This window comes from Triturus cristatus, chromosome 5_2, assembly GCF_964204655.1.
Source record: "Triturus cristatus chromosome 5_2, aTriCri1.1, whole genome shotgun sequence".
Lineage (NCBI taxonomy): Eukaryota > Metazoa > Chordata > Amphibia > Caudata > Salamandridae > Triturus > Triturus cristatus.
In genome coordinates, this window is record NC_140588.1 from 413,364,741 (window position 1) to 413,380,469 (window position 15,729).

Below are 15,729 nucleotides of genomic sequence, written 5' to 3' on the forward strand. Positions count from 1 at the left end.
GTAATATTTTCCTAAGGTGGTTAGGGTTGCGTAGGTGGTACTTACCTGTTACCAGTAGTTACTGGTTGTGTGCTACATGTTCTATTTTGGTGCTACAGTAATTTTATATCCTATGTTCTAAGTGCTATGTTCTAAAAGTGCCAATTCCTGACAGTGGCCCATGTGGCCCTGTCCCCTGTACATATAATCCCTTGTAAATTCTGCCCGTGTCTGTTGGCACATTGTAGAGTGTGTGTTTTTATCTAATGTGTTTTGGTACAATACAAAGGCTATTTTTATATAATACCTTGTGTGGAGTTTTCTTTGTGGTGGGCCTTGGGTGTTGTTGCTGGGTGCGCGCGCAAACGCTTTACACATCGCCTCCGGGATAAGCCTGACTGCTCGTGCCAAGCTACCAAGGGGGTGAGCAGGGGTTATCTTTGGCGTGTGACTCCCCAGCCCTGACTAGAGTGGTGGTTTCTGCCTGGCTTTGGCGCAAGCCCTAGCCAACCAGAAATCCCATTTCTAACAAGCTTTATTTGGGATTTTTTTTTGTGTACTTTCCTTTTCCACTTTGATAGCCAAGCAGCTCCTAGGCCTGACTTCCCTATCTGTTCACAAAAATCAGGACATTTAAAACAGGTTTATTTAGCATTATTTTTGTGCACTTTACTTTTCCACTTTCATAGCCAAGTAGCTCTCAGGCCTTTTCCTTCCCTCCAACAGCAAATACAGATTTTCCTTAGGTTGCAGATATCTGGCATCAGTCAGTACTCGTAAGACGGCTCCAGCATTGCCATGAATGTCTTTAGTGCTGAGACCAAAGTCACTTGCATGCCAGGTCCTCCATTACTATTGAAAGCTCTAGCATATATTCTATCTCTAGGCCTTCTATGTCAACAGCAGCACAAAAAGTTGTGATTGGGAAACAATGGGCTAAAAGTAGTAGTAAAAAGAGAAACTAAAGCTAAAAAGGGAAAGACAAAAAACGATAAATTATAACACAGAAGCAAAGAAGAGACAAAAGGGAAAAGAGAAGAACTTGTGCCATTGTTTGCCACTGCAGGAGATATCTAACGAGAACATGATACCCACTAATGTCTTGAATGGATAGATCTGGATTGTGACAGAGCATGGATGGAGAAGGCAACATCGTGTAATATAAATTGTTTGTCTTTACCATCAAGGTGACAATTGTCAGGCGAAATAATAAGAGAAATGCAGAGAGGATTGGTGGTGTACACTCAAAAGTTGGCCATAGGCTTAAAGCACAAATATCTAGGCTTCCAATTTATGCTAAGCAAAAATTGTATGAATTTTACTTATTTTACAGACACCCTGTATTTCTGTTGGAACTTGAACAAAATGCACAAAAACAAGTTCAGTGAGAAAATTCTTTATTTTGGGGCAAGAATTTATGCTCCATTATTGCTGGTGTGTTTATCCCAATTACTCTGGGAACTTTGGATGACATCGGCGGTGGGCTCCAATGTCAAACAAGTATTAACCAAGTCAATAGGTATTTCTGTTCCAAGTTAGTGCTATTATTTGTTTTGTTGATTGAAAGCATATACAACAAAGGACATGGCACTGCCAAAACATAGCGGATATATGGTTGCAATAAAAATTATAGATTAAAAAATAACCATTGCATATAATTTTAAAAGAACAGTAAGGGTGCTTTCTCGTACGTAGGCATATTTAGAATAGGTATAAAAGCCCTGATTACTTTTACTACACATTACAGAAAAAGATGATGCTGCATCATAAGATCTTTACTTATGGTCATAAACATAAAATATTCATTCTTGCATGCAGTGATCCCAAAACACTTAATTTCCACTCTTGCGATACTTATTTTACAGGAGGTGAAAACTGTTACCCAAATGCAGGCAAATCGTCTAAAGCCTTGAGAGGCTAGACTATTTCTAAATCCTCTTTTTAAAAAACAAAATCTGAGCATTTCAACATGCTGCCTCAAAAGCAGATACTGAAAAAATAGATCAAAAAGAAAAAAAATAACTTGAGGGGCCAGATGTACAGAGAACTGAAAATAAGCACTGTTCCCTTAGTGTGTAGCAGCTTCCATCCCCCAGTATGACAGTGTCCTGGTAATTCCCATGGAAGTGTTATGGGAACCCATGCATAGACTAGAATCTTCTACATCTGTGACTTCACTGAAGATTCCTACAATACATAACTAGAAATCCAACTAAGTAACATTGCTTATTAGTGTAAATGCACTATTGGATTTTTGAATTACTATAAACTAAGCACAGTTAAAACAAAGAAGCATGACAAAAAAATAAGGTAAAAAATGGAAAGAAAAAGCATCGGCAAAGTAAACTACTGGCCCAACAGCTCTGGCAGTGAAGCACACTTTTTAAGCGGATGTACACATGTGGTCATACCAGTAATGTCACTAACAGTATAAGAGAGCCAATGGCTGAAGTGGGCTGACCCATTGCCCCATCCTATTCAATGGGGAGGGAAAACAAAATGTGAATGGCGGTTGAATAGAGCAGTGAATGAAGATGGCGGAATCAAAGCCACTGTATTTCTATTGAGATTTATTTTTTTCTTGATTAAATGAAACTGGTAAAACGGATAAATAGTTTTCTAAGTCAGACCCAAAAATAATAGGGATGAGCTACTAAATTACTTCTATGAAAAGTGGCACACTTTGTAGATGTTTATTAACATTCTGCTGTTTATATTGCATTCCCTGTTAAAAAACCCTGTTTTATTTTCAATGCTGCTGATTTGCATTCTTTTAAAGCTGTTGTTTGATTTGCTCTAATCGTCAGAAATGGGGAGATGCTGTAAAAAAGTGATTCTTTTAGATAACACATATAAAGACTGATATAAAACTTGCATACGTTCTTTAGAATTCTTACCATATTATGCCTTGTTTGTTTTTCATTAGAGCAAGGAAAAGATCACAACTTATAGTCGGACTCCAAAAATCGATCGGAGCGATAGTGGAAAGGATATGAAGGATGGGTGTTCTATGAAACGTAAACTTCCTTTTACCATTAGTCCTTCCAGAAATGAAGACCCGGATTCAGACACAGGTAGCAACAGATTGTTTTACTAAAAATATGTGGAAAAAAATAATTCAAGCACAACATATAGCAGGTCTGCCACATGTGATGTCACATCTTTGTTCTTTATTTTCTGTACCACTTGCTGTATTGTTTGGTTTTCATAATGTGACTGGTATTTTCTCAAGTGACTGTTGTGTACTTATTTTTGCATGTACCAGTTGTGGGGATAGTCTGTACGAGTCGTAAAATTTGAGTAGTGTACCTGATGTGAGGATTCTACTTCTAATAGGCTGATTGGTAGCACGGCAGGTGTATTTGAAATTGTTCTGATGTTAAGGGACAATGTTGAAGGAGTGGTCCATTCTGGTCACCCAGAAGTAGATGTGTGCACAATTGTGCAATAAATATTGTATTTGTGTAATGTGTTTGTTCATTGAAGCGATAATCTATAACTTGGATTTCAGAATAAGCGTTCATGTACAGAAGAGATAAAGGGATGACGGACTAAGGTGTGGATGTTGTGAGAAGTAAGGTTTATAGGACTTGTAAAGAGTTTCGCAATATTATGAAAGCCTAATATGTATCTTAATGACTGTCAGTAATTTTGCTAGAGTAAAATTTGGTAATGCGTATTTTATACAATTTCCTTTAAGACTGATAAAAACAAACTTTTTAAAAGTGTTCATATAAAGATAAACTTCTTGTTTGAACTCTGAACTCACTTTACCAAAGTTATTTATATTAACTTAGTTGAATAGTTCTGCAATTCATACTTTCATTAAAAAAAACAAAAGAAGGAAACGAAACTGCGAAGAACCTGATGCATGCGCTTTGCCTTTTCAGATATTAGCATAAACATTCATTGCCAAAGTTTAATATTGGATTACATATTGTGAAGAGGTAATCATGTCTCATGATCTTGATTGACTAATCTGTTCACTTAGCATAATTTCTCATACGTCAGTACTATTTGATTGCTTAAAAAAATGTTTGTATCTAAAATATTAAATATACACATGTAGGCTGGGATGCAATGGCTATGTACTCTTTGTTGCTGCTATAACTTTGCAGCTTTTAATTTAATAGAGAACAGAAATGTTGTAAACATACTTCTTCCCTCCTTTGCCTACATGACATATATATTCGTTGCAAAACAAGTATTCGTATGAGAACTAACTAATGATGATATGGATGAATCTTAATTTTGCAATTTATGTTCACAAGTACAGTATTAACCACCAAAGTAGGTCTATGCGGACCAGCTTGAACGATATGTCAGTTTTTTAAGTAAACAAAGACCACTTTTTTCAAGAAAATGTCATCTTGACCCCTGCTTGGAATCCCACTTGCTAACAGTCATCCTAGTGACGTTAAACTGTACTGTATACTTCGCTTTATTTCCTTCTGTTTTCTTCCCCCCTCTGTTTCTCTTCTTAACTGTTATTAGATTCTGATCCAGGAAACACAAGTGAAAATTGGGGAGAAAGGTTAATTCCTTCTTACAGCACATATTCAGGTAAAATTGATTATTTCGGTCGGGTACAACTGGCATTGTAAATTGTCTTTATTGCTATTGAATATTCTTTTTGTTTGTATATGCATTTCTTATTTGGCCGTTGTCAACTTGCATATTTGTCATGGAATGAGCTTCTGCTTTAAAATATTAATAACCTCTGATCAGTGGAGAACCTATTTTCAATATATTCTGTTAAATCAGACAGTAGTTTGATTACACCAACTGGAATGAGTCACAAAAATATCAACAATCACACAAGTGTTAATTTAAGTCAGGAAGAAAATGAAATGAGAGTGTAATAGACATGGGAACCTATGTATTTTTGCCAAATTGGTGACTTCATGCTTCTATCTGTAATCTGGATGAGAAAAATATATTGTTATACTTGCTTTCGCAGACAAATTGACAGTTTTTAGTTTGCACTGACTATATAGGGTACAAAGATTTGAAAGATATAATTAAAATGTTTTTTATGAATTATAACGTGTAAACGTGGGCCATTGTTCCAAAACGCAGTACAGTGACTTTTGGAAGCCACATTATTGTCCTCCTATGTGATAGCAGGATATCTGAATGCTCAACTCTTCCTTTATTTGTTATTTTCTATTTAGAAAATGTGTTTTGCTGCTTATTGTGCCCTCCATAGTGTCTTATATTGACCGACTGTTGACTCTGCCAGCAGCTATCGCAATGTACCTGATTTCTGTTAACAGGGAGCCTTAGAAAGGCATGACTCTTCCAAATCCAATTATAGGAAAGACCTGTTTTTATCTACCCATAGGACCCACAATGACTGTGGCTAGTGAACCCACTCCTGAAGAGGGCCCTAGGATTCTAGACTGTATTACCTCCTTGTATAATGGCCAAATCTTCTAGGTTTACACCATAGCTGGAGATGACAGTCAATGTTGAAAGATAACCATAGCAAGTGAGGATATCCAAAAAGAACATGCACATCTTTTAGTGATAATGCAGCAAGTCGCTGTGGTATACCACCATGTGATTGAGTTTGTGTCAACCGGAACAATTGTTCTCCCAAAGCTCCTCAATCTTAAAGAGCTTATTCCATAAACATCTACACTGACTGGTCTATCTTGATTGTCTCAGTTAGATGACATTATTGCCTTCTCTGATGTCTTGATTAAAGATGCACCCAAGTTGCATATTCCCTTACTAATGTTATTACTTTTAGAATTTATTCAAAGGTTTTCAGCATGTATAGAGCATGTTATCTCATCCATCCTAGCAAGTAATACACAGAAGAAGAGGATAGTGGAACTGCAAGGAATAGCTCAAAATGGATATGGACGAGAAGACGGAAGCTTATTCACAAACCCTAGCAAATGCCAGGATTTGTTGAAAGTTTTGAATGTGGGTTACAGATTGAAGACAAATGTTCAACCTGATATATGTATGAAACAGTCACCCAATTTATTTATAGTTCTTCAACTTTTACTTTGTGTAGCTGACAATTTCTCCAAGGCGAATGTAACTTAGTCAGCTTCATCTGTCATGTATTATTTTTTAGACTGTGCATCATTATCCTTCAAGTCCTCGCATGCTGTCAATTTTAGGTTTGGTGCAAATTCTGATTTGTTCATGGATTGTAGGCCACTGGAACAGGTTACACCATTCCTGAAGTGTCTTTCACAACCAGCCTAGTGTTATCAACAGTATACAGGGTCTACCGCATACACACACCCTCCTAGGCGAATAGTAGCTGCATGATGGAGTAGGCAATAACGGACTCATAGTATACGCCTCACCCCAACGCTAAGCACCCCATGGCACTCCCCAGTTCAGTTCTCCCCCCTAGTTTTTCTTTCACTGGCACAGACCTGCTATACCGCAGACCACATTCACACCAACCACGATGTAAATGTAATCTTGAAATCAATGATGGTCTACCCCGCTGCGTATATGTTGCAGCCATTGATGTGAAACGTGATAAATGTACGTTTATATAACTAAATGGCAATAAAAAGAATAAAAAAAAAAACCAGTATACAGGGTCTACCTCCTTTCCACTGTCATCTGTCACTCTTAGCAAATAAATCGACTCGATAAGGTGCAGAGTATCTGTAACCTCGGTCACTATTTGGAGGTGGTGCCACCATATCTGTGAAACTATAAGTTTACTCATATGTGGACAACTGACTACTGAAGCCAAAAGGAAGCTTGCACGATTTCAAAAAAATGTAAGTGTCTATTATGCAACATTTGGGTGACACCTCAGTAAGTTCTTCATTGTAAAATATATACAGTTTTGTAGCAATGCTGGGCAAATACCAAGCAAACATCTATAGTCCAGGACGACATGACTACTAATCTGCTGGAAATGTGATATGAAAAAGAAAATTCCTACTGCTTAGCACATTCACATTAATGGCATTATGCATCAATCATTATTTGTTAATCCGGGATTAACATGGGATTTGAAATGAGTGAAATAGGTGCTTGTGTAATTTAGAAAACAATTTGATGCTATTGAATGCAGCTTTGCAATCAATACCTTGTGGCGAAAGTGTGATGAAAGGAGTGATATTCAACCAGTCCCTTAAAACCTAGAGGAAAGTCTCCGATATTTTCCTAGTAGATTCTGAAGCTCACATCAGAGACCATCCGGTTCAAGTCACTTGATTCCACACAAAAAAAATTGAATCACATGCTTGAGTTGCAGTCAGCATGGCTTTCACTAAAATCCCTTGATACAAACAGACAATGCAATTGAAATGTGCCACTAGACTAGCAAAAACTTAGGATGCTGGCAACATTTTTAAAAGATGTCCGTCCTCTTGCTGCTGACTCCTTGTCTGAAACTTAACCATCACAACATCCCTTGTATTGGGAACTAAGAACTCATAGGAGGACGGTCAGAGCAGAATAGTGTCAGAAAGCCACGCGTGGGTTTCTATTTATTTATTTATTGAGGATTTTTTATGACTATGCAGTGGAAGATTTATAGAGAAAAACGGATGACAGTAGAAGATGGTGACAATAAAACTAAGTCACACTGCCGAGATAGTTTTATTTCAGTTCCTCTCCACCTCCTGCTTCCCAGAAGTGTAGTATGATATCCTTTAAGTAGTCCAAACTGAGACAAATATTCTTGTCCCATGCTTTCCTACTTGAATTGCCAGTTGATTGACGAGTAAGCTTAGGGGAGGCCTGATTGAGCAGAAAAGTCTTTCAGGTTTCTACTAATCTTGTGCTGGTCTTGCTGTTTAATGGTTGAGGTTAGGCTGCTACAGGTTTTGGATCACGTGTTCCATAATATTTTTCCCACTGTAAAAGTTCTTGTTTGGAAGTCTCCACATTGATCCTGTGATCTAATGCCAATCTTGGGTTGCCAGATGGTTTGTAGTTTTGGAACTGAAGACCAGTATACACTATGAGTAATTCAAGGCATCTTGAACGTTGCCTTGTGATTTAGTGGCAACCAGTGTAAAGCTCAACAGTCAGTTATGTATTCTATCTTTTTCATCGCTAGGGCTGGCCTTGCTGAACGTTTTATTTTATTTACTATCTATACTTGATGCATTGTAAACTCTTATACTTGAAACATAAGAGCATATTATTAAAATAATGGAGGTCTTCTGCACTTTACATAGCCGCCGATTTTCGTTCAAGATTCGCGCTTACGAGAAGCAAGGTTTATCCTAATTACATATATTAAGACTATCTCTCTTTCATGAGCGATGTGAACGTGAATTAGTTCCCAGCATCCTGCAAGCACGAGTGCTGTATTTGAATTAACTGTGAAGTACCCTTTCCAGGTCACCCCACACGTACACACAGAAAGTTAACTTGTGTCAAAACCTTTTCATCTGCCCGTGAACCTACGGCATCTTCAAGCTTTTGCTTGATTTATTGATCTCTTCTGTTCAGGAAAAGCTCTGTTCTTTACCATATTCAGACACCTGTCCGTTTCTTATTTTCGATATCATGCCAAAGTTCATAGTTGGAATCATTGTGGCTCTCCTGATGAAGGCGTCATGTACGCCGAAACGCGCGTAGAAGAACCAATAACGTAGCCACCTGATTTTTATGTCTAAATTTCAGGATGTAAAAACGTGTTTGAGTTGTACCAGTATCAATGTTCTCTGTGATTTCTTTTGCTAAAAATGTATTGTCTATTCACTATCTTATGCATTCTATATTTTGTGGTTACTGTTGCCTCAACTGCATGTCAAGAATTTGATGAATAGAATGATTTTAAAGACTTTGGTATTGATTAAATGAGTTTTTAATGACTTCTTGTGTACACAGTCAGTCCTCAACATTATCATGTGTTGTATTTAGGTCGCAAAGTTACTTTAGACCGTTAGTTGCCTAGGGGTTGTTTTTCTCATTATGTTATTTCCCTGCCCTAGGAACCTACTTTAGCAGCAGGGGGTCCCTGTTTTTTTACATTGTGTACACTACGGGTAATTCAAGGCATCTTGAACGTTGCCTTGTGATTTAGTGGCAATCAGTGTAAAGCTCAAAAGTCTTTTATGTAGTCTATATTTTTCATCGCTAGGGCAAGCCTTGCTGATCGTTTTTTTTTTTTTTACCATCTATAGTTGATGCATTGTAAACTCTTATACTTGAAACCTATGAGCATACTATTAAAATAATTGAGGTCCGACAGTACCAGTGAGCGTATGAGGTCTGCACTGTGATAAAATTGCGAAAATGGCTTGACTTTGTTGAATATATAAATGTGTGTGCTTCGTATCAAAGCATTTGCGTGTAGAGTATAGGGTAAGAGACACCTCTTGGGTTTCTTGCTTCCATAGCTAAAGTAATGACATCACTCGTCCTTGAGAAGCACTGTAAATGTAACTGCTATTGGTTTAGTATGTCAAAGAGTAGGGCACAAAATGTCTGTTATTACCGCAGTTTTCACACAAATGACTTATACTCTGTCTATCATCAGCATTGGTTTGAAATCCATTTGAGGTTATGAGCGAGTGTGTGGCCACAAAGGGAATCGCCCACCTGTGCCGGCTACTAGAGCCCCCACCAATAGACACTAAAACATGGTACACCCTTTGGCGGGAAGAATAGTTAGAGTATCTTTGAGAGACTCCTCCTGGTCACATGTTTGAAAACGGGCTATGTCTTCCTCCATATGATAAATTTACAAGGAAAATAGTTATAAAGTGATTATGAGATGGTATCTGATACCGGTTTGTCTGGCAGCTGTATATGGATCGCCTCCAGACTGTTGGCATTGTCAGATTGAGAGGGGCACGATGGTGCATATGTGGTGGTCTTGTTCGCGGCCCAATCATTTTGGAAAGCCGTAATATTGCTAATAAAGGAATTAACAGGTTTTGGTCTACAATTTGACAACAACACTTTAGTGCTGGGGGGACAGAGGAATGCACTCAGATTACCCTCTAACAACAGCTAGAAGGAAGCTTCTTACCCAGCTTCTTCTGCACAAACACGCCCTTGATTCAGATATGATGGTCTAAAGAATGGTCCTTAAATGCATTTGAAAAAATGACAGCTGTGGTTGGAGATAGGTTATCCAGATTTGAAAGAATAAGGATCCCATTCTGTACCTATATGAAACGCCAGTAGAAGATTGGCTTGGGTCCTGGTCACATCCCTAAATTTCTACAGACTGTAGGTCTCTGTGATCCAATCTCCTCAGAAACCTCAGACGAGGGAACTATTGAAACACTGAATTAGAATCGCACCAGACATACAGATGATGGCGTATTTAGAGGTTTACCTTTTGGGACTGCTGAGAGCAATCACATGCTGAGAGCAATCACACTACCAATAAGGGGGATTATACCCTGTGCAATGGATAACCTGGAATGTTGGCCATGGTGTTGTATGTTATGTTGGCTGACACTCACAGGATAGGAATGCTATGTGGGGTTTGGGCTGTCCTTTTCTTTTTTCTTATAGTTTGTTTAACATTGTTTGTATCAATGCGTGTAGCAGTCAAATGAGTATTCTTTGTTTACCTACTATGGTCTTCTGTTGTGATTTTATCGGACAAAATGTGAATAAGACTGCGTTTTGTTTGCTTTCATGATGTACATGTTTCGCTTAGAGCCTATTGACCATAATTCCCTCCATCTCTATTGAGACGCAATGCCTCCTTCTGCATGATTGTATTGTTGGAAAATACTGACTTCCTAATTAGCGTCAATGATAGTATAACTGTGGACAATTGAAAGTTGTCAATCCAGTGTGAACTTTGTCTCCTAGCTCTGGCCTTAGCTTGCTACTGAAGACCATATTAACAGGCAATGTACGTAATGTACAAATCAGTCTATTTAACTGGAAATTAATAAATACCTGTTTTTAAAAAAATCCATCTGAGATTGGCCAATAACAAAAGTTAAAGGGTACAAATATTTGTTAGGGAGCCATGGAGATAGAAATCATCTTTGGAGAACTCCGAATGATATTTCATCGGTAACTGAAGTAAAGTGACCCCATTTTAGTTTCTTTGTGCAATCTTGCATGCTAGAACAAGACCTACAGCACCCAGTCTTTCCTTTGATACGATTGAGTAGAATGATGTGATCAAAATTACCAATGAGATGCCTATAAGTATTAAGCATGCAGAATTGTCCTCATCCAGGGTTGTCTGTATTGCATCCCGTATGTCAATGAGTATTACTTCTGTGTCTCTAACGGGTCCAATTCCTCATTGCTGGCCATACAGGTGGGATAGTGCTTTTCAGTTTTGTTGCAGCTGTCTTGCAATCTTCGTTTCTTATACCTTTGCCTCAGTTGATACATTTGAGATGGTGCTATTGCTTTTCAGACCATTTGTGGCTGAGTAGGGTATATTTTCAGGAATAGGATGATTTTTGCTTTTTTCCAGTTGTCAGAGAACACAGCATAATGACATAAAAAGTTAGCATTGCCCTTTAGAACCGGGAACAAAGATATTTTGCTGCTGGCTATTCAGGTATTTGTGGGAGCTGCTGAATGAATTAATATATATATATATATATATATATATATATATATATATATATATATATATATATATATATATATATATATATATATATATATATATATATATATATATATATATATATATATATATATATATATATATATATATATATTACCTACTGGCGGTCGCCAGTAGGTAGTTATAGTTAGGACCCCTTTTCCATAGGACAACCTCAACATTCTATTTTGAATAACTTTGGCGCCGGTCGATGAATCCTCGCGAATTTCTCAAAATAGGTGGGGCGCTACGCTCCGCTCCTACCCTGAAAGTCTCGGGGGGATTCGTCAAGCGGGGGCTGAGATAAAAGGGGGGTCCCAAAACGCGTTTTTCCCATGCATTTTTCCATAGGACCTTTAGAACGAGCTACAGCCCGAACGGCTGAACAGAATTACTAGAAATTTGGCAGAGAGGTAGTCCCTAGGTCAAGGAAGTGCCTTTTGTAGGTTTGGTGTAAATCTGTTCAGTAGATTCTGAGAAAATAGCCTTTAAATCAATATATATATCTGAGCCCGCTTACGGTACGCTTACCGTACGCTTACCGTAAGCGTACGGTGGCGTGCGCGAGCGCGATTCTGATTGGCTCTTAGATCTTAGTAAACATTCGAATCGGCCGAAACCAGGAAGCGGCGTCCGCCATTTTGTCTCTCGCATTGAGAGTTATTTCTCAAACTTGATGCCCAAAAACATGTTACGGGGCATTTTTGACAACTCCCTCCCACACAGTCATGTTGAGGGAGTCCCCAAACATCCCCCAAGAGCAAAAACGGTTTTATTTTTTTTTCGGCAATTTCGCCGAGTACGCTTACCGTACGCTTACCGTAAGCGTACGGTAAAAAAAAAAAAAAAAAACCAACACTATCCACACTTACCCCACCCCCTGTGCTTTTGGTGGCCGGAGGCCACCAAATGTACAGGGCTTATTAATAGGTAAAAAAAACTAAATTTTGGCAACATGAAATTATAAAATCGAAATAAAAAAAACACTATCCACATTGACCCCACCCCCTGTGCTTTTGGTGGCCGAAGGCCACCAAATGTACAGGGCTTATTAAAGTTGATAAAAACCGTGCACGGAACGAACTGCGTTAAGTGGGCGCGCACGCCTCGAATGGCGTAAAGTAACTTAGCATTTAAAAAACCGTACAAATTCACTGAAAAAACCATAGGTTTCACACACGTTATAGTTAGGAATTAGCATTTAAAAAACCTTGCAAATTCACTGAAAAAACCATAGGTTTCAGACATGTTATAGTTAGCGGAAATTTTACTGATAAAAAACCAGTGAAATTGCCCCGTTATAGTTAGTGCTGGCAACTATAACTCACGCGACCGCAATCTTCTGCTGATGACATATGTGTCTTTATGAAAAAAAAATATTTGTAATATATGTATAGCTAAAAATGTATGGAAGAAGACATGGGCAAATAAGTGTCTAAATACAGTATTAGCATCAGCAGAGGATTGCGGTCGCGTGAGTTATAGTTGCCAGCACTAACTATAACGGGGCAATTTCACTGGTTTTTTATCAGTAAAATTTCCGCTAACTATAACATGTGTGAAACCTATGGTTTTTTCAGTGAATATATATATATATATATATATATATATATATATATATATCAAAGCTCAAAGTACCCAAACATACAAGGAGCACTCGGGCCTCAGCTGCACACCAAGAGCCTTGATAGGTAAGCATGCCTCCAACACAACAATTCCTTTCACTGTTCAAACTGCCCTGGATGCCTGACGCGTTTCGAAGTGTCCCCACTTCTCTTCAGAGGCTTTGGCAGTTTGGAAAAAGCGCTTAGGGCACCACCCCTTTAAATGCATAGATGCACGCCCTGGATGGGCTTATGGGACTTGTAGTGCCTCACGTTGCGCAAATGTTCAGCTGGCAACCTGCCGCGGGAGGAGCACCACCCTGAGAGAACCGGGGGCCATGCGGTCCTATATCATGGGCTGATATCGTGGGGCAGCAGCGTAAGGATTTTGCACGAATCACGCACAGCGAGGCCCATCTGTGGGCTTGAAAGGTTGCCAGCTGAACATTTGCGCAACGTGAGGCACTACAAGTCCCATAAGCCCATCCAGGGCGTGCATCTATGCATTTAAGGGGGTGGTGCCCTAAGCGCTTTTTCCAAACTGCCAAAGCCTCTGAAGAGAAGTGGGGACACTTCGAAACGCGTCAGGCATCCAGGGCAGTTTGAACAGTGAAAGGAATTGTTGTGTTGGAGGCGTGCTTACCTATCAAGGCTCCTTGTGTGCAGCTGAGGCCCGAGTGCTCCTTGTACGTTTGGGTACTTTGAGCATATATATATATATATATATATATATATATATATATATATATATTACCTACTGGCGGTCGCCAGTAGGTAGTTATAGTTAGGACCCCTTTTCCATAGGAAAACCTCAACATTCTATTTTGAATAACTTTGGCGCCGGTCGATGAATCCTCGCGAATTTCTCAAAATAGGTGGGGCGCTACGCTCCGCTCCTACCCTGAAAGTCTCGGGGGGATTCGTCAAGCGGGGGCTGAGATAAAAGGGGGGTCCCAAAACGCGTTTTTCCCATGCATTTTTCCATAGGACCTTTAGAACGAGCTACAGCCCGAACGGCTGAACAGAATTACTAGAAATTTGGCAGAGAGGTAGTCCCTAGGTCAAGGAAGTGCCTTTTGTAGGTTTGGTGTAAATCTGTTCAGTAGATTCTGAGAAAATAGCCTTTAAATCAATATATATATCTGAGCCCGCTTACGGTACGCTTACCGTACGCTTACCGTAAGCGTACGGTGGCGTGCGCGAGCGCGATTCTGATTGGCTCTTAGATCTTAGTAAACATTCGAATCGGCCGAAACCAGGAAGCGGCGTCCGCCATTTTGTCTCTCGCATTGAGAGTTATTTCTCAAACTTGATGCCCAAAAACATGTTACGGGGCATTTTTGACAACTCCCTCCCACACAGTCATGTTGAGGGAGTCCCCAAACATCCCCCAAGAGCAAAAACGGTTTTATTTTTTTTTCGGCAATTTCGCCGAGTACGCTTACCGTACGCTTACCGTAAGCGTACGGTAAAAAAAAAAAAAAAAAACCAACACTATCCACACTTACCCCACCCCCTGTGCTTTTGGTGGCCGGAGGCCACCAAATGTACAGGGCTTATTAATAGGTAAAAAAAACTAAATTTTGGCAACATGAAATTATAAAATCGAAATAAAAAAAACACTATCCACATTGACCCCACCCCCTGTGCTTTTGGTGGCCGAAGGCCACCAAATGTACAGGGCTTATTAAAGTTGATAAAAACCGTGCACGGAACGAACTGCGTTAAGTGGGCGCGCACGCCTCGAATGGCGTAAAGTAACTTAGCATTTAAAAAACCGTACAAATTCACTGAAAAAACCATAGGTTTCACACACGTTATAGTTAGGAATTAGCATTTAAAAAACCTTGCAAATTCACTGAAAAAACCATAGGTTTCAGACATGTTATAGTTAGCGGAAATTTTACTGATAAAAAACCAGTGAAATTGCCCCGTTATAGTTAGTGCTGGCAACTATAACTCACGCGACCGCAATCTTCTGCTGATGACATATGTGTCTTTATGAAAAAAAAATATTTGTAATATATGTATAGCTAAAAATGTATGGAAGAAGACATGGGCAAATAAGTGTCTAAATACAGTATTAGCATCAGCAGAGGATTGCGGTCGCGTGAGTTATAGTTGCCAGCACTAACTATAACGGGGCAATTTCACTGGTTTTTTATCAGTAAAATTTCCGCTAACTATAACATGTGTGAAACCTATGGTTTTTTCAGTGAATATATATATATATATATATATATATATATATATATATCAAAGCTCAAAGTACCCAAACATACAAGGAGCACTCGGGCCTCAGCTGCACACCAAGAGCCTTGATAGGTAAGCATGCCTCCAACACAACAATTCCTTTCACTGTTCAAACTGCCCTGGATGCCTGACGCGTTTCGAAGTGTCCCCACTTCTCTTCAGAGGCTTTGGCAGTTTGGAAAAAGCGCTTAGGGCACCACCCCCTTAAATGCATAGATGCACGCCCTGGATGGGCTTATGGGACTTGTAGTGCCTCACGTTGCGCAAATGTTCAGCTGGCAACCTGCCGCGGGAGGAGCACCACCCTGAGAGAACCGGGGGCCATGCGGTCCTATATCATGGGCTGATATC

The 15,729-nt window shown here is 39.3% G+C and overlaps 1 protein-coding gene across 2 annotated transcripts in view; it reads left to right on the top strand.

Annotated features, from left to right (window-relative positions):
* Nucleotides 1-15,729, top strand: part of ANKRD12 (ankyrin repeat domain 12) — a 436,051-nt gene that overhangs the window by 139,805 nt on the left and 280,517 nt on the right. Inside the window, exons 3-4 of one of the 2 annotated variants that reach the window (XM_085607326.1) lie at nucleotides 2,906-3,053; nucleotides 4,474-4,542. In XM_085607326.1, coding sequence (XP_085463452.1) covers nucleotides 2,906-3,053; nucleotides 4,474-4,542 — 217 coding nt within the window. The remainder of the gene's footprint in view (nucleotides 1-2,905; nucleotides 3,054-4,473; nucleotides 4,543-15,729) is intronic. The other variant, XM_085607327.1, reaches the window with a different exon arrangement.